The 18,676-nt window shown below is 43.1% G+C and overlaps 1 protein-coding gene across 13 annotated transcripts in view; it reads right to left on the bottom strand.

Moving 5' to 3' along the window:
* Nucleotides 1-18,676, bottom strand: part of LOC139468474 (collagen alpha-1(XXIII) chain-like) — a 144,409-nt gene that overhangs the window by 15,741 nt on the left and 109,992 nt on the right. For 7 of the 13 annotated variants that reach the window (XM_071250446.1, XM_071250456.1, XM_071250445.1 and 4 more), the window contains 8 exons: nucleotides 17,831-17,863; nucleotides 17,528-17,563; nucleotides 16,159-16,194; nucleotides 13,455-13,499; nucleotides 10,628-10,699; nucleotides 9,030-9,131; nucleotides 7,451-7,486; nucleotides 4,501-4,545 (listed from right to left, as the gene is read on the bottom strand). In XM_071250446.1, the coding sequence (XP_071106547.1) occupies nucleotides 4,501-4,545; nucleotides 7,451-7,486; nucleotides 9,030-9,131; nucleotides 10,628-10,699; nucleotides 13,455-13,499; nucleotides 16,159-16,194; nucleotides 17,528-17,563; nucleotides 17,831-17,863 (405 nt within the window). Of the gene's footprint in view, nucleotides 1-4,385; nucleotides 4,440-4,500; nucleotides 4,546-7,450; nucleotides 7,487-9,029; nucleotides 9,132-10,627; nucleotides 10,700-13,454; nucleotides 13,500-16,158; nucleotides 16,195-17,527; nucleotides 17,564-17,830; nucleotides 17,864-18,676 lie in introns of all 13 variants that reach the window. The other 6 variants (XM_071250449.1, XM_071250455.1, XM_071250457.1 and 3 more) reach the window with 4 other exon arrangements.

Below are 18,676 nucleotides of genomic sequence, written 5' to 3'. Positions count from 1 at the left end.
GTGTGCATTATCAAGGTGTGTCTGTTGAAGAAGGGTGTGCATCATCAAGGTGTGTCTGTTGAAGAAGGGTGTGCATTACCAAGGTGTGTGTGTTAAAGAAGGGTGTGCATTATCAAGGTGTCCATAGAAGAAGGGTGTGCATTATCAAGGTGTGTCTGTTGAAGCAGGGAGTGTTGTGTGTAATGTGTGTTGTATGTTGCATGGTGAGTGTTGTGTGGTGAGGTGTGGTGAGGTGAGGTGAGTGTTGTGTGTTTGCTGTGTGTTGAGTGGTGAGTTGAGTGTTGTGTGTGTGGTGCATGTTGTGTGAGTGGTGCATGTTGTGTGTGTTGAGTGCTGAGTGTTGAGTGTTGTGTTGAGTCTTTAGTGTTGTGTGTTGAGTGTTGTGTCTTTAGTGTTGTGTGTTGAGTGTTGTGTCTTTAGTGTTGTGTGTTGAGTCTTGTGTCTTTAGTGTTGTGTTTTGAGTGTTGTGTCTTTAGTGTTGTGTGTTGAGTCTTGTGTCTTTAGTGTTGTGTTTTGAGTGTTGTGTCTTTAGTGTTGTGTGTTGAGTGTTGTGTGTTGAGTCTTTAGTGTTGTGTGTTGAGTCTTTAGTGTTGTGTGTTGAGTGTTGTGTGTTGATGGTTGAGTGTTGTGCGTTGTGTGTTGAGGGTTGAGTGTTGAGTGTTGAGTGTTGAGTGTTGTGTGTGCTAAGTGTTGTGTGTTGAGTGTTGAGTGTTGAGTGTTGACTGTTTAGAGGTCTGCAGTATGTTGACATCTTGTAGGCAGGGGATGCTGCTTGGAGATGCAAGGAAAGCAAAAGCCGGGAGGTAGCCAGAAGCTCCCAAACAGGAAGACACAGATGCTGAAAGCGTGCTACAGTTCACATCAGATGTGGGTTTGGGTCTATCCCACTATCACAGTAGGAGCTTCCCAAACATCAGGAAAAGCACTGAGGAGGTACAGAGGCATATGGGTATACCTAGATTTCATTGGCTATAATTTCAGATTGAAAAAAAATCAAACAAGAACAAAATCAATAAATGACAATGAACTGATAAGAAAGAGTACAAGATCTGAAACAAAAGCCCTTACTTTCATGCAGGTGATGATAAACAACACTGATGTTGACCAGTAGTAATCTGGTCTGTGCCACACAACTGTCTGAGACAAATGTCATTGCAGACAGCAGCAGCGGGTGGAGGGCGAGATTGGTAGAAGGTCTGGAACTAGTTCCATCTTACAATCATACTGGTATGTAACTAACAACTTCCTTCTTACTTCAGCCACCACAGAGTAAGAGGCACTGGAAACATTGTAGCAAGTCCCCCAAAACAAGTGTGAGGTGACTTAGACGATTTGGCCAAGAGAATGAACACCGTATTCACAGCGTTCAAATAAATTAGTGATTTTCATGATAACATCCTTTTGGGCAAGTAAATGGTTGATTTGGCTTTTACGCTACTTTGAGTGAGTGAGTAAGTTTTGGTTTAACAATAATTTTAACAGTATTGCAGTTAAATCACAGCATGAATTTGGAGGACAGACTGAAGTGATGCTTCTTTGACATTTACTACTTTGATGATTGGAACCCAATATATATGTGGCATCATGCAGAGGGTGAAATGAAGCGGTGGGCAGTCCTGTTACTAACTGTGAATTGGAAGCTGGGGGGGGGGGGGGGGGGGGGGAGGAGAGGGTGTGTGTGTGTGTGTGTGTGTGTGTGTGTGTGTGTGTGTGTTGATTGCAGGAGCTTACATGAGAGGGGGGGGGGAATGGAGGTTGATGGAGGGGATCAGCTATATGGATGTATGCTGATCTGGTCCTCCTTGCATAACTCGGGAACATGAGTGCGAGCTCAGTGATAATCACTTGGAGTGTGAAGTAAAGAGGCTCACTGGGAAACAGGGCTTATCATGGCAACCATAGACACCCTGGTGCAGATGGACACAGTGTGACACATTCCTGTCTCTGCTCTACTAATTTATTACAACGCTCATGATAAGCTTTACAACACCAGTATAGGGCTCAATGCGGTGACCCTGGGCCTTGTTGCCGGGCAGCACCATCCATGGATGCCTACACCTCTCCATGGGATAAATAGGATATTCAATGTCTACACAAGCTCATTCAGGAGGATATGACAGTTATAATACCTCTGGAAGAAAAGGTGCTGACCAATCACATTCTTTTTGTTTGTTTGACGAAATGACTGAAACATATCCGCATGTAATCCCCAGGGGTTCCTCATCCTATTTCAGGGCAAAACAGGTCTCCATAATCATGGCTTGTTCTTTGACACAGGGTGGTTAGAATGCCGGCACAGCAAACGGACAAACCAACTGTGTCGAATCGGCTACCATGGACCCTTCATCAACCTCCGGTTTGTCTGGTCCAGACTAGATTTGGTCATGTGATGTAACTGTAATATTGTGGACTTCGTCAGCATATATTAGCCAGTCATGGCTACTCTTACTGCAGGTGCTTTCTGCACATGACAGAGGGAGTCAGTATAGTTTTTAGACAATTTAGCATAGCAGGGGACATCAGAAATGAACATCACACATTACACCCACATTGGGAAATGAACCCTGGAATTCAGTGTGGCAAGTGAAAGCATTAACCACTAGACTATCCCGTCGCTCCTTATCTATAGAGCCATGTCACAATGATGGCAACATGTTTACTGGATTTGAAGGTTGTCTACTCGTGACGCAATGTGAAACATTTGGAAGGGTCACAAGAATTAGCAAGGTGAAGGTTGGAAATTTTTAAACGTTATCGCCTGTGATCCAAGGGCAGACACTAATGTCAACATGTTGCTTGTCAGTCAGGACATCAGCTGGTACAATTGCTTGTTGATAATGAAAGTGCCAGAAGGTCGTGAGATGAAAGTCCTTTAGCAAGGAGAGAGTCAACATCGTGGGCTAGTTTATCACCTCTTAGTTATCTCCTGAGAGTAGATGATACCACTGTTTGTAATATGTGAGCTATATGGCTGCTGTACACACTCACGTACTCACTCATATACGACATTATCTAGTGCATGTGCAATGCTTTGTCTAGGATTTTCAAGGGTTCTGATGAAATGGGGAGAAGGGAGGAGTGGGGAGGGGAGGGGAGGGGAGGGGAGGGGAGGGGAGGGGAGGAGGGGAATAATAACTATCTGCATTGTGGAAGTCATTTTGGTGGATATTCCTTGATAGAGGTTGGCCACTATTTGAATTTGGCTATGTTTTTCTACTGAAGGGAACAAAGAAAAAAATGTATATATTCATGAACTGCACTTTAGCCACAATTAAACAATAACTACTTCTTCCTAAGTCTATTCTACCTGGTGCCGTGGCTAGTTGTGGCACGTACGGTAGTCTGTTGTTGGCACCGTCAGTGATCGGCACTGTTGATACTGTAAGGAGACTGTGCTACCCGTCACCAGCATATTAGTGGAGTGGGGTTAGTGGAAGAACGAGTTAAATGTCAGGCTTTTGACACCAGAGTCAGTTTGCCTTAAATGTATTATAGCCTAAGTATATTATTACTGATGGTCGGACAGACATGTGTCTGTGTCTTATGGGGCAGACAGACACATGTCTTTGTCTTATGGTCAGACAGACACATGTCTTTGTCTTATGGTCAGACAGACACATGTCTTTGTCTTATTGTCAGACAGACACATGTCTTTGTCTTATGGTCAGACAGACACATGTGTGTCTTATGGTCAGACAGACACATGTCTTTGTCTTATGGTCAGACAGACACATGTCTTTGTCTTATGGTCAGACAGACACATGTCTTTGTCTTATGGTCAGACAGACACATGTCTTTGTCTTATGGTCAGACAGACATGTGTCTGTGTCTCATGGTCAGACAGACACATGTCTTTGTCTTATGGTCAGACAGACACATGTCTGTGTCTTATGGTCAGACAGACACATGTCTGTGTCTTATGGTCAGACAGACACATGTCTTTGTCCTATGGTCAGACAGACACATGTCTTTGTCTTATGGTCAGACAGACACATGTCTTTGTCTTATGGTCAGACAGACACATGTCTTTGTCTTATGGTCAGAGAGACACATGTCTTTGTCTTATGGTCAGACAGACACATGTCTTTGTCTTATGGTTAGACAGACACGTCTTTTTCTTATGGTCAGACAGACACATGTCTTTGTCTTATGGTCGTACAGACACATGTCTTGTTTTATGGTCAGACAGACACATGTGTGTCCTATGGTCAGACAGACACATGTGTGTCCTATGGTCAGACAGACACATGTCTTTGTCTTATGGTCAGACAGACACATGTCTTTGTCTGATGGTCAGACAGACACATGTCTTTGTCTTATGGTCAGACAGACACATGTCCAGACATGTACAGGAGAGGTCCACCCATCTAACCAGTTCCACCAACCTGATCACCCTTCTCTCCCCGTGGTCCACGCTTGCCGCGGCGGCCACGACGGCCCTGAAACATGTAGACGAACACAGCATGCATCAATACCATGCAGAAACACAAACCAACAAACCTGTTCACCCTTCGGACCCCTCTTTCCGCGCCGACCACGTTTGCCCTGAAATACATCATCTCATGTTTGAAATAGTTGAAACATTAAATTTGTCTTGCAATCTTGAAAATTATGTTTGTAAGGTTGCCATCCATCTAAGTAGAATCAGTGACTAACAGCGACTGTAGTCACCCGTCCCACAATCCAGTCACCTGCACAAGCAGGACTAAATCAAGTCACCTTTACAGAAGGAAAGCCCAGTCTCATTAAAAGGTCGTTCTGACGTGACCCGTAATGGGATGTCCTCAGATCTTTGTTTAGCGGTAACGAAAACTAAGACCTGATTTTAATGAGGTTGAGGAAAGCCCAAGGAGATTCTGGCTACAAGAGTAAGGTGCATGATGTAGACAGGTGAATCTGGTGAACCCATGACCTGTGGATACTGGTGCAAGTAAGGGGCACAACTCTGTGCACAGCAGGTTGACCAGCAGTGTTGTGATGTTTTTGCATCATAATGCTTGACTAGTTGAATCGTCAAACGTCCAAGATGATGTCAAATGTTTTAGTGTCCATATCATCTTCCTGCAGCAAGGGAGTTAACTGACTAGAAAAATTAAGTTTCCAACCCTTGCCGAACTAGACTAGAATTTTGGAGTATATTGACTGTCCTACCAACAGACCTACCCTTATCTATGCATAGTCCAATCAAAATCGCATATCGATATCAACACCCAGTTCGTTAACTTACGTGCAGATTACTGACGATTGTAGGATTTACAAAACATTGATAGATATTTTTTTTAAACCTTTTCATACTTAAGTAATCTGATGCACTTCATGAGGTAAGAACCGTTTTATTACAATCAAGATCTTGATTATCAATCAGATTGTCTTGACTGGGTTCGCCATTTTGTGTGAAGAAAATGAAAGTAGTGATAGGTGGAATCTCACTGGTCAATAGGAGGGATGTAGAAAGGATATAATTCATAATAAACACTGGTGGCGCCATGAAATTACAGCCTAGTTCGGCAAGGGTGGACTTTGATAGTCAGTTAATTCCCTTGCCTTGGGAAAATGTGTCCATGAGCATTAAAAACATTCACAGTGAACAACAAGACAAAACATAATGAATGAAAGGGAAATAACAATGAAAGGGACAATTACTATGCAGAGACGTGCAGCACATGCAGGAGTAGAATGTGGAGTGAGTGTTGTTTAAGACCATTTTCAGCAGTACAACAGCTACAGATCATGCTGGCCTACAGTTCAATTCTGGACCACTCAAACCAGTGGCACCTCGCCATGATCCACCAAGCTGGGTGACAATCAACTGTATGGAGTGGCACCATAGCTTGGTCATGGGTAAATGAAGTGGTAGATTTTATGGTGCCTCTCTGATTGAAGTGTAGCACATATCTGCTTGAATACACCAGGAGTGAGTGAGTTGGGTTTAACGCCGCTTTTAACAGTATTCCAGTTATATCACGGCGTGTCAACTTAATGTGGGAGGAAAGCCCGAAGTGATGCAGGTCTAAGACGTTTACCACTTCAGTGAAACCCACGAGCATGGGTACAGTGCTAACCAACCTAGAAACATAATTGGGGCGAACAGGGATTCGAACCCACAATCATAGGTTTCTGGCATGACCAAGGGACGCAACTCTGCACAGCGAATCGCAGGGCCTTAGACAACTGGGCCACCCCAACCCCCGAATACACCAGGAAGGCTTGAAGAATGACAAGACAAATGAGAATAACTATATGCACATATAAACCCTATGGCCATGACTAACGATGTTGTCACCTCTGTTAGAAGTAGCTGCTTGTGAAATGGCTGTTCAGAGAACAACATGGTCAGTTTCAAGACCATGAAATTACGTGTTCCTAAATTATCTCTCTCCTGGTCTTTGGTACTCTTTGTGCCAAAGCTATTCTGTGTTTCACATGCCAGGACTCCACAAACACATGCTTGGAGACAGAATATACACAGGATGCAGTTACAGAGACACATTCTATATCTGATGGTATGAGAACGTGAGTGAGTTTGGCTTTATGCTGCTTTTAGCAATATTCCAGCAATATCACAGAGGGGACTCCAGAAATTGACTTAACACATTGTCCTTATGTCGGGAATCGAACCCGGGTCTTTGGCGTGACAAGCGAACACTAGGCTACTCGACCGCCCACGTTCTAAGGGGTTGCCATTCGAACAGTGTGCAGCATATGACATTCCCTACCCAATGCTAGCTTGCTTATGGGGTCAACAGCCTAGGGCATGTGGTCAAGGCGTTTTTTTAAGGCCACTGCATTGGCATGCAACTAGGGGCTGAGCATGTTCATATCAAACATGAGCAAAATAAGTAACAGCACCCTAATAAGCGTCCCTGAATGTGGCTTCTGTTGACTGGGGAGTATGTAGCAGGACATGGAGTCATCACCACATGACAGTCTTGCTTGATGGGGTATAAGGATCTATACCGAAAAGTCACCCTTACAGTAGAAGTTGTGTCTAATTGTGTCTACTTTGTCATCCGTCAACTTCTAAGTAATGGCTTTCAAACAATTCACCACTTGACATCCCAACCTTGTCAGCTTGTTCACCTCTATGGGCAGGTGGACAAGACGTCCGACCCCATACCAGAAGGTCTGTGGTTTGAATGCCATCATGGTACTCTGGGCATTCTGTATCAGTGTATAACAGTTATAAAGGAGGTGATGCAACATGCAGCATGCAGGGCAGATACTACAGCTCCCTGTCTCGGATCACATTCAGCCTCTGGCTGCAACAAGCAGCATTCAGCATCCAGTGACTGTGGTATCCCCTTGTCTGTCTATTTCTACCCAGATTAATGCATTATGAAGATGAGAGTTGTTGTAGAGCGTTCACAAGAGTGGACTGATTTGATAGGTATGTATCAACCCCAAGAGTGTGGTTGTCTTGAGGTCATGCAGCAGGAGTTATCCCCCTTACCTCTATGCCGGGCGGTCCTGGAAGTCCAGTCATGCCCTACAAGCAGTGTTGCTCACAATGTCAAACTTGAAATAGCCGTTACCATTAGCAACACATAATCATCATTTTATCATTTACTTGTCCGCTTGCTCGGGTTTAAGGATTGACCATCTGTCAATAATTAGTCTTCTAGTTTTACAAGAAATTTTGCACTTGACTTCTTATAATGGCCTAATGTGCTGTACCCTGATGCTGTTCAACACAACCTGTGGCCATCAGTATTTCTCTTTCGCTGTCGTCACCTAGTGGAATCACCTCCCTTAACAATTGAGACAGTTAAGTCTCCAAGCTTTTCACTCCTCAAGTCTCACCTAAACTCTCATCTGTTCCTGATTGCCTTTCAAAATTAACTTTTTTCACTGTTTTGTGTGTTTCAACCACACATGGTGCATGGAGTATTGTGTGAGAGGAGTTTATTATTAATATTATTATTATTATACAGGCGATGCTGCATGACATCAAATTTGATTTGTCTTTCAGGAGTAAAATCCGTGGGTTGTACATGTATGATGATAAACACCATATTTCTATAGACTATTACAATATGGGACACTTCTCCACAGAACGCAACACTCAACACCTATGACAACAGCTAAAGCTTAATGATGCATGTGCATGGCAGGTGCTTGCAGTGTGGAGGGGAAGTGATGGGAGTGGAGGAGCGTGAATGGGAGGGGGAGTACAACAGAGATAACTGGAAACTAAACATGTTTCAAACTAAATACCTGACTTGCACACATGAACTGTCTTTAATACCACTTAAATGTGAGCATGTTTACAGAGCTTTCTTCAAGCACGTAAGGACAGCCCAACACATCGAGGCTCGACTTAAACCTGTCTGTACATCACTCATCCCTGACCTCTTCTTGCAAATCAACAAGCAGGTCAAGTCATGTGACACTGACTATGGACCCCACTCACAGAACAGACCATTGTCCTGCAAGCAACTGTTGGTCGATAATAAGACCAATTTTCAAAATGCATGGTCATGTGACATGACATGAGAACAGTCAGGTCATGTGACATGAGAACAGTCAGGTCATGTGACATGAGAACAGTCAGGTCATGTGACATGAGAACAGTCAGGTCATGTGACATGAGAACAGTCATGTCATGTGACATGAGAACAGTCAGGTCATGTGACATCAAAGACAGTCAGGTCATGTGACAATATGAACAGTCAGGTCATGTGACAACAAGGACATTCAGATCATGTCTGTGAGTGAGTGAGTGAATGAATGAGGTTTAAAACCGCTTTGAACAGTATTATGTGACAACATGAACATTCAGGTCATGTGACAACATGAACATTCAGGTCATGTGACAACATGAACATTCAGGTCATGTGACAACATGAACATTCAGGTTATGTGACAACATGAACATTCAGGTCATGAGACAACATGAACATTCGGGTTATGTGACAATAACCTTGTAACCAGTTCAGTGCCACTGTAAATCCTGTTTATCAAAAATGTCACAAGAAAACAGAACGTCACATATGTGACAAACTGACTGACGATCGTCATGTGACACTCACCGCAATTCCCTTATCTCCCTTGTCTCCCTTCTCACACCGACAAGCTCCGTCTTCTCCCAGCACGATCCCAGACATTCCTGGTCCTGCCGGCCCTGGAGGACCCTATCAGAAACAGCAGACGTCAGCATCTCAAAACACACAGCCAGGAGGCACACATGCAAGCATGTCATTAACATCAACAGAAGCATCAATACTTTATCATTAATCAAGATACGGGTGAAATCAATCAATGTTATGCATAGCCTACTTTACACAAAATTATTAACTTCAATTATTTATAAACTTAAACTACATTACATTTGATGGAACTGAAAGAAATTTAATTTCATTGCAGAGCAGAAAATGGTTGTAAAAATCAGTGTGTGATGAAATCCTGTATCTCCAGTTGGTCCAGCAGCTGTCATCTCTCACAAGGAACCCACCTCCATCTTGACCAGTGTAAGGGAGGCAACTCCATTCATGCACTAGACAACTATCCCAAATCAGTATCATAATCCGTCCCTTCATAACATGCTGTTGGAGGAAACAAATATCTTCCTTGGTGTGAAAAATGCTCTTTCATTGTCAAAGAATACAAAACGAAAATTTCGCCATTCACAGTTTTGTCCTGAATGTGTCTCCCATGATGACTATTGGCTCGGGTTCCCATCATCGACACATACGTATAGAACACTGATATATATTGACGATAACAGAGAATCTAGAAACCAAGCATTAACAGAACAGAAAGAACTAAACAGCAGACTAACATTAAAGACGGGTTTAACCAAATGGAGGCAGCTTGAGCTGATGTGTCTACGCATCTACGCCAGCGCAGTTCACTCACAATGGCTTACACTGCAACAATCTCAAAGGCCGAACCCAGATTGACATCATCGTATAACATGATTAAAGAAGAAATACAAACAAAACAAAATAAGATTGATTTCCGGCTTGACATCAGTAGAATAGGAAGCAAATGCAATGCAGGGGACATAACTCTAAATGAACGCGTGACTGCTGCAAACATATGAAGTCGGCAGCCATGCTTTCATCAAGTGTTTCTCACATGCCAAGACACATCATTTCTTGTAAATGAAAGAGTTTATTATCAAGTCGAAGGTATGGAAACTTCAGCCCCCACAAACTCACAAACAAGGAGGACAATAATGTCATTCATGTCCGATATTCCCACTAATAAATAAATAAAAAGAAAAAAATTCCCTTTTCCATTCTTACTCACGAAGATCGTAAATAATATTCTTATAAAAACACCATGTTATATCAACAACATTGTTTTATTGACACCATGGTATATACACAATATTGTTATTAAGACACCATGGTATATAAACAATACTCTTATAAAGGCACTATGGTATATGAATAATATTGTTTTAAAAACACCAGGGTAAATCAACAATATTGATATAAAGACACCAAGGAATATAAATAACGGTGGTATCTATTTCAGCTGCCTATTGCTATGATGTAATATGGCGAAGGAAGAACTGAAGGATGCTGGGAAGCTGCAGAGGTGTGTGTGAAAGTAAGGCTTGCATGCAGCATGAACCACTAGCTACACATCGACGCATGCGGAAACCACAAGGACGACTCACTTTTGGGCCAGGTTTGCCCACAATGCCTGGTTTCCCTGACTCGCCCGGCGACCCTGCCGGCCCCTCGGCCCCCTGGGATACAAGGTGATTAACACAAGTGCAAGGCGGCAGTACAGAACATCCCAACAATATTCGACACAAACAGGCCTGGGTACGAGACTTACACTGGTCATACAGTTGACCATTGACTCAAACATGGTGACCACCTCACGTGGAATAATCATGCAGTTTTAAAAACAAATATTTTTTTGTCATTTTTGTGTGTAGAAATATTGAACTTCTGAGAAATGGCGGTGACAACGTCTAGCTATCCTGGGATGTAACTGCTACAGTTGGTGCAGTGTGCAGTGCGGTGACAACAACGACGGCTGTGACACAAAATGTAACAAATGTGCAGTGACAACACCGTGCTTTGCACACCACACACTTTACATGAGTTGTCTCCCTTTAATGCAACAATTATGCTGTCTGCCCTGTCACACGTCTGAAGTGGTTTGATCAAACTGTACAACTGGAGTAGACGGATGATATACCTTTGTAATATTGCAACCATTCGGGAAGCAACTGATATAATTACTTTTCACAAAACAAATGTTAAAATATATTATTCCACAGCAAAAGTTTCCAGGACAGTTGTCTGTACAAATAGATGGTTAGATCCAGGGATAATGCATTATTAACATTAACACATGTGGCTATTTTACAGGGGATTGCCCCCAATTGGGCATATTAAGTGTTACGTTATTACAGCACTATCACCATGGATGCTGCATGTAGTGTTTTACCGTTTTGACCGCGTATAAGCCGAATTTTGAGGACCAGAAAAAAGATTCTGTAGAAAGGGGTCGGCTTATCCACGGGATACACTTTCATGATAGTATTTTTCAGATCGTGATCTGTCAGAAACATCACCTGAATGACGGTCCGATAGATTACAACTTCCCGAAAGTTTGGAAGTTGCCACGACTAGAGCCATTATTGTTATAAATTATCAATAAAGTTATTATTATACACCAATGTTGTCATTATTAAAAAAATGTTATGCATGTTACTACTTCCGATAATAAGTTTTCAATTGAATGTTCAAAATTTATCGTTCTTTGTAAACACCACAATCTTTACATGTAACAATATATGTAATTTTCACAGCTATAATATATAATCCCCAGATAAAATCGCCAATAGCTATTACGTACGTATCATTTTCTTTCGTATTTCAAAGGTCAAATTAACACCTCAGCTTATCTACGGGGTCGGCTTATCCGCGGTCATATACGGTTAGCATCTATGCTAGACCTTACTCATTGGTGACATAGTCAACAAATAATATGACTACCACAAAAAATTTGCTATTCATCTAGTCCCCGTATGTTAACTTTGGATAACAAATTGTGATCCTGCTTGAATCTGCCCCAGGATTGTATAGGGTTGCACAAACCTCTCGCTCACTACCATACAAGGGAGATAATAACCATACAAGGGTGCTTACTACATAATGGTTTCAAATCAAACCCTTGTTCATGAAAAATGAGGTAATAACCATTGTTTACCACTGAAGGGAGGCAATAACCATTGTTTACTACATAATGGAAGTAATATCCATTATTTATCCCATAATTGAGATAATATCCATTGTTTAACCAATGATGGGGATAATATCCATTGTTTATCCAATGATGGAGATAATATCCATTGTTTATCCAATGATGGAGATAATATCCATTGTTTATCCAATGATGGAGATAACATCCATTGTTTATCCCATAATTGAGATAATGTCCATTGTTTATCCAATATTGGAGGTAATACACACTGTTTTTCCCACAAGGGGAGGTAACTAACATTTCTGAATAATGTATGAAATATGCATTGTTTATCCAATGATGGAAGCACAAACCAGTGATTATTACATGGGCAGTGACTAACCATTACTTCTGGACCAAAGAAGGTAATAATCATCTTTTAACACAATATAACAACATAACTGTTTATCACATAATGACAGTTTTTAGCTTACAAGGCAGGTACAAAGGATATTTACAATTGTTTTCAGTGATTACACCCCTTCTCATGTGTGACAGAAAGCAACCAGGTCAAAGGGAGATAACTCACTCACAATTTCACACTTGGTCAACTCTCCATGATGTCAGTGACACAAACACAGATAACTTTACACTTGGTACAAGGACAAATTTATGTCATGAAAAGATTGACATTGACTTAGTTTACAGTACCATTTCAAGCCACATATCTGTGTGATTTCTGACCACTTTTTGAATGCACTCTCAGATAATGGCTTGCAGGCTACTGGTCTTTCAACACAAATAAGTAAACGAGTCAGTTTCAAGGGGGAAGTCTTGTAAAATGTAAAATATTTTCTTAAATGTAAGCTCTGCATACCAAACGTCACAGAACCTTAAATTGTGAAAATCTGAAAGGTCATCACAAATTTTTGGTTCCATTACATTTTCTCCATTTCCTCATATCCAGATTTGTATGTGACTAAAAAAAGTTTGTGGTTTTGATAAATTTTGAATCCTAATAGATCACCATTGAAAACACTAGATAAAGGTCAAGGACATGACAGAGAGTTACCATGGTTACATCTCAAACATCCCTGATGAATATGTTCTTGTCACAAACAACACTGATGACTTGAGGACACCCTTGTAACCGAGGGTGTCCTCAGTTGCCATGGTGACAGGTCTGTAAGGACTGGAAGGTGAAGGTTGTCATGAGTTCCTCTGGCGGAACTCTGCTGTGTGCTACAGGTCTCACCACCATGTTACACATGCAGATGGACATGCAGACAGACACCAGTACTTACAGGAAGTCCTATAGAACCTGCATCCCCCTTCTGTCCTTGCTGTCCCTGTGGTGGTCAAATAGGTCAGTTTGAGTCACATGACAATGAGTCACAAGTCACATGACAGGTCACATGTCAGATAACAGGTCATGACATCCCAGATGATGGAAGAGAGTATTAAAATAGCATGCACCATAAACAGTATCTTCCTTTCATTGTCTGTTAATGAGTTGCAATTCAAAATGTACCAAAGATAATATTCTACTCCTTATCAAGAATGAAACAATGATCCATTATATCATCAATAAACAAACACTTGGTTGATCAGACCCATCAGGGCAATCAAGGCCCATCAAATCCACCAAGGCCCATCAGATCTATCAGGTTCATCAGATCCATCAGATTCATCAAGATCTATCAAGGCCCATCAGATCCATCAAGGTCCATCAGATCCATCAAGGTCCAACAGATCCATCAGATCTATCAGCTGAATCAAGGCCCATCAAATCCACCAAGGCCCATCAGATCTATCAGGTTCATCAGATCCATCAGATTCATCAAGATCTATCAAGGCCCATCAGATCCATCAATGTCCATCAGATCCATCAAGGTCCAACAGATCCATCAGATCTATCAAGGTCCATCAGATCTATCAGGTCCATCAGATCTATCAGATCCATCAAGGTCCATCAAAGCCCATCGGGTTGAGCATGCAAGGATGACAGGATGACAGGTAGGAGGAGACTGCTCCAAGGGAGTGACAGGAACAGCAGTAATGCATGACCATGCAGGCTGCTCAGCCATGTCAGGAGAGATGAAGCATGCTGATGGAGACGAGGATGTGGAGGAGGTAGACTACAGCATGGTGTTGGTAGGGGTAGGTTGTATGGAGCTCATCTTACAATGACAGGGTGGACAGGCGAACACCAACTTCAGCTACAGGGAAGTGGATACAGACAGGGTTGAGGAAGGGTGTGGTACTGGTAGCAGGAAGATTTGGGACAAGACTTGTTCCTGCCTGCTGCTGACAACACAGATGACCATGGCAGACAGGTTATCTGGTATTCTGCAGCATGTCTGAGGCTGGTGTTTTAGGTGGAGGAGAAGGTTCACAATGACTATAGACAGACAGGTGATCTGGTATTCTGCAGTGTGTCTAAGGCTGGTGTTTTAGGTGGAGGAGAAGGGTTCACAATGACTATAGACAGACAGGTGATCTGGTATTCTGCAGTGTGTCTAAGGATGGTGTTTTAGGTGGAGGAGAAGGTTCACAATGACTATAGACAGACAGGTGATCTGGTATTCTGCAGTGTGTCTAAGGCTGGTGTTTTAGGTGGAGGAGAAGGGTTCACAATGACTATAGACAGACAGGTGATCTGGTATTCTGCAGCGTGTCTAAGGCTGGTGTTTTAGGTGGAGGAGAAGGTTCACAATAACTATAGACAGACAGGTGATCTGGTATTCTGCAGTGTGTCTAAGGCTGGTGTTTAAGGTGGAGGAGAAGGTTCACAATGACTATAGACAGACAGGTGATCTGGTATTCTGCAGTGTGTCTAAGGCTGGTGTTTTAGGTGGAGGAGAAGGTTCACAATGACTATAGACAGACAGGTGATCTGGTATTCTGCAGTGTGTCTAAGGCTGGTGTTTTAGGTGGAGGAGAAGGGTTCACAATGACTATAGACAGACAGGTGATCTGGTATTCTGCAGTGTGTCTAAGGATGGTGTTTTAGGTGGAGGAGAAGGTTCACAATGACTATAGACAGAGCACTGTCAGCTACAGCGATATTTAGTGGCATATTCATGCTGATGTTAGGAGTAGGATCACTAGGAGTAGGATCACTAGGAGTAGATCGCAGCTAACTTTAGGAGTGGAGCGGGAGGCAGATGAACACTGGGAGAATAGGGGAATATCAACACACAGCGGGGTCGGGTCACAATACACATAGGGAGGGCGGGTCACAATACACACAGGGAGGGCGGGTCACAATACACACAGGGAGGGCGGGGCACAATACACACAGGGAGGGCGGGTCACAATACACACAGGGAGGGCGGGGCACAATACACACAGGGAGGGCGGGTCACAATACACACAGGGAGGGCGGGGCACAATACACACAGGGAGGGCGGGGCACAATACACACAGGGAGGGCGGGTCACAATACACACAGGGAGGGCGGGTCACAATACACACAGCGGGGTCGGGTCACAATACACACAGGGAGGGTGGGTCACAATACACACAGGGAGGGCGTGTCACAATACACACAGGGAGGGCGGGGCACAATACACACAGGGAGGGCGGGGCACAATACACACAGGGAGGGCGGGGCACAATACACACAGGGAGGGCGGGGCACAATACACACAGGGAGGGCGGGGCACAATACACACAGGGAGGGCGGGGCACAATACACACAGGGAGGGCGGGGCACAATACACACAGGGAGGGCGGGGCACAATACACACAGGGAGGGCGGGGCACAATACACACAGGGAGGGCGGGGCACAATACACACAGGGAGGGCGGGGCACAATACACACAGGGAGGGCGGGGCACAATACACACAGGGAGGGCGGGGCACAATACACACAGGGAGGGCGGGTCACAATACACACAGGGAGGGCGGGGCACAATACACACAGGGAGGGCGGGTCACAATACACACAGGGAGGGCGGGTCACAATACACACAGGGAGGGCGGGGCACAATACACACACTTACTGATTCGCCTTTTGGTCCCAGTGGTCCAATATCACCCTGACAATTGTAGAACAAATCAGATTTGATGAATGAGAGACATGTACGATGAGAGAAAGACAGAGAAATTCTAGGTATCATGAAAATGCCAGACACTATTACAGGTGTTGATGCATGCAAATATTGATGTTTACCCATCACAGACAAAACTATCCCAAATGAAGAACAGCATTCAGTTACATTCCCTGTGTCCTGAGACTACATGAGGAGGTATAGTCTTTAAGTACTAGAGGTGAAATGATACAGCAAGGCCATGATACAATATATATCACGATACCTAGGTCACGGTACGATACATATCACGATACCCATAATAATGTGGAAATTTCTTGACTATAAATGTTTCTAAGCAGGTTCCAAAGGAAAAGCTAGCTGGAGACATATGTTCATAGCGGTTATTAGTACTTGTGAACTTGACAACATTTAGAGAAATCTGACTGACAAAACCGCTGGGGTGGCGTCATTAAATGAATAGTAAGTAAATCATGTTAGCAAGTGTATCATCTTGTATCAATACAGAATAACACGTATCATGTATCATATCGTGACATGAAAACTCGAGACACATCAGTGCACAGATATCTTGTTTCACCCCTATTAAGAAACACACTGTAACTTCTACATTGACTTCTTTGGCAACTCTGTGTATCAAAGTCAGGCATTATGCAAAGACAAAGATGGCAGTAGCAGTGTCCCATGTGCATTCACGTATAGGCCGACACTGAGGGAAGAGAGAGATGTATTATCCAGTATGTCATATCACCATAGTTGATGTAACATATACCCCGGACCCATGCACCACCATAGTTTAGTTCGGAATCCAGTTAGACAGACATGCTAAAAATAACTGTCCAATCAAATTAGTGTTCTTCCATGATTGAAGTATTCGATGTTTGTTGTCTATGACTTAGACGTTGTCTCCTACCCTGATTTAATGTGACAGGAACAGCAGTAATGCAGGAAATGTTTTTTCCAGCTGAAGGTCAATTAATAACAGTCCTCTGATTGGATAAATATGTTATTGAAGGCTTGCACTTTATTTAATGTAGATCTATGCCTAACTATTGTCCGTTTTGATTGGTTGTCGATTCAAGTTCATGAACGAGAGACATTTTGTGCTGAGTTATTGATAACATTGTTGGTGATGGGGATGTCACTTCAAAACGAGGCTATGGTCGCGAATGGGTACAGGGTATTTGTCATTCTAGACAGGATGATCTTCACTACTCTAGATGTCTGTATCAAAGCACAGTTGCTGTTCTGTACTGGACCCAAGACGGGCTACTCTAGGTATGGACATGCTTGAGGTGATGGTAGGGGAACCCTAGATTACCTTAATACCTGGCGGCCCCTGCAGTCCCATTGGTCCCTGAAGGCAACAACATCTGTCATTGAACACACCACAATATACAGCAACACAGGCACTGGAAACTTTACACAGTCATAAGGGATTCATCATAAATATTATTTAAACTAAAGGATCAAAATCTATTGTAACAGATAGTGAACATTGGACAATGGTGGAAATAGACCTCCTTACATTGAAGTCATGAATGAACCATGCATTGACTACAGGAGGCAACTGCCCTGGTATGACCAGCTATGTTGACCAGCATGCATCCATGCAGTGTCTTACCATTGGTCCGGGGGGTCCAGGAGGGCCTGGAAGCTGCAACAGGAGGGCAGTGTCATCCAGGGGATTGTGGGCACACAATCTCATGAAAATCAGAGCTTAGTTTTCGCTTCGCTAAACAAAGATCTGAGGACATCCCATTACGGGTCACGTCAGAACCACCTTTCGCGAATTTTGACCGATGAATGAAATGACTGACAAGAAATCGACATTAGCCAATCAGAAGGCAGCTTTCTTGAGCTTTACTAGTTTCAAACTAGCGACTATGCTTCGAAACATATTTTGACGTATTCTCGATTAAAAAAATTAAAACTGATAAGAAGAACATTCTGGAATGGCTTATAAACGGCCTAGATTGTATGGATATAATCATAAAACACGTAACTGTCGTTCGGGATACCCTCTGTTAAATATTTCGTGGTTGCATGATTAGAAAACACATTCCGACTGTCACTTTCATGATTTGGTAAGCGATGCTCTGATTGGTTGGATGAAAGGTCGTTCTGACGTGACCCGTAATGGGATGTCCTCAGATCTTTGTTTAGCGGTAGCGAGAACTAAGATCTGATTTTAATGAGATTGGTGGGCACAGAATCAGGGGATACATTCAATGGACAGGGGACAGCCTCTGGGGACAGACTCGGAGGTAGTGGGTAGAGCAGGCTCAGGGGGCATGTTATAGATTCAAAAGGCATGGCGCAGATTCAAAGGGCAATTCAGAGCATTGCTCAGAAGGGACTTAAATCAGGAAGGAAGGCGGTTCAGGTCAGAGGTGACACAGGTCCATGTATTGAAGTGAATGCACCCACTCTGGCCAGAGCAATACCACAGCAACAGAACATAACAACA

This window comes from Haliotis cracherodii, unplaced genomic scaffold (assembly GCF_022045235.1).
Source record: "Haliotis cracherodii isolate W230 unplaced genomic scaffold, xgHalCrac1.p SCAF_2, whole genome shotgun sequence".
Taxonomy (NCBI): Eukaryota; Metazoa; Mollusca; class Gastropoda; order Lepetellida; family Haliotidae; genus Haliotis; species Haliotis cracherodii.
Note: the sequence above shows the minus strand (reverse complement) of the source record. Positions and strands in the feature narration are given on the sequence as shown.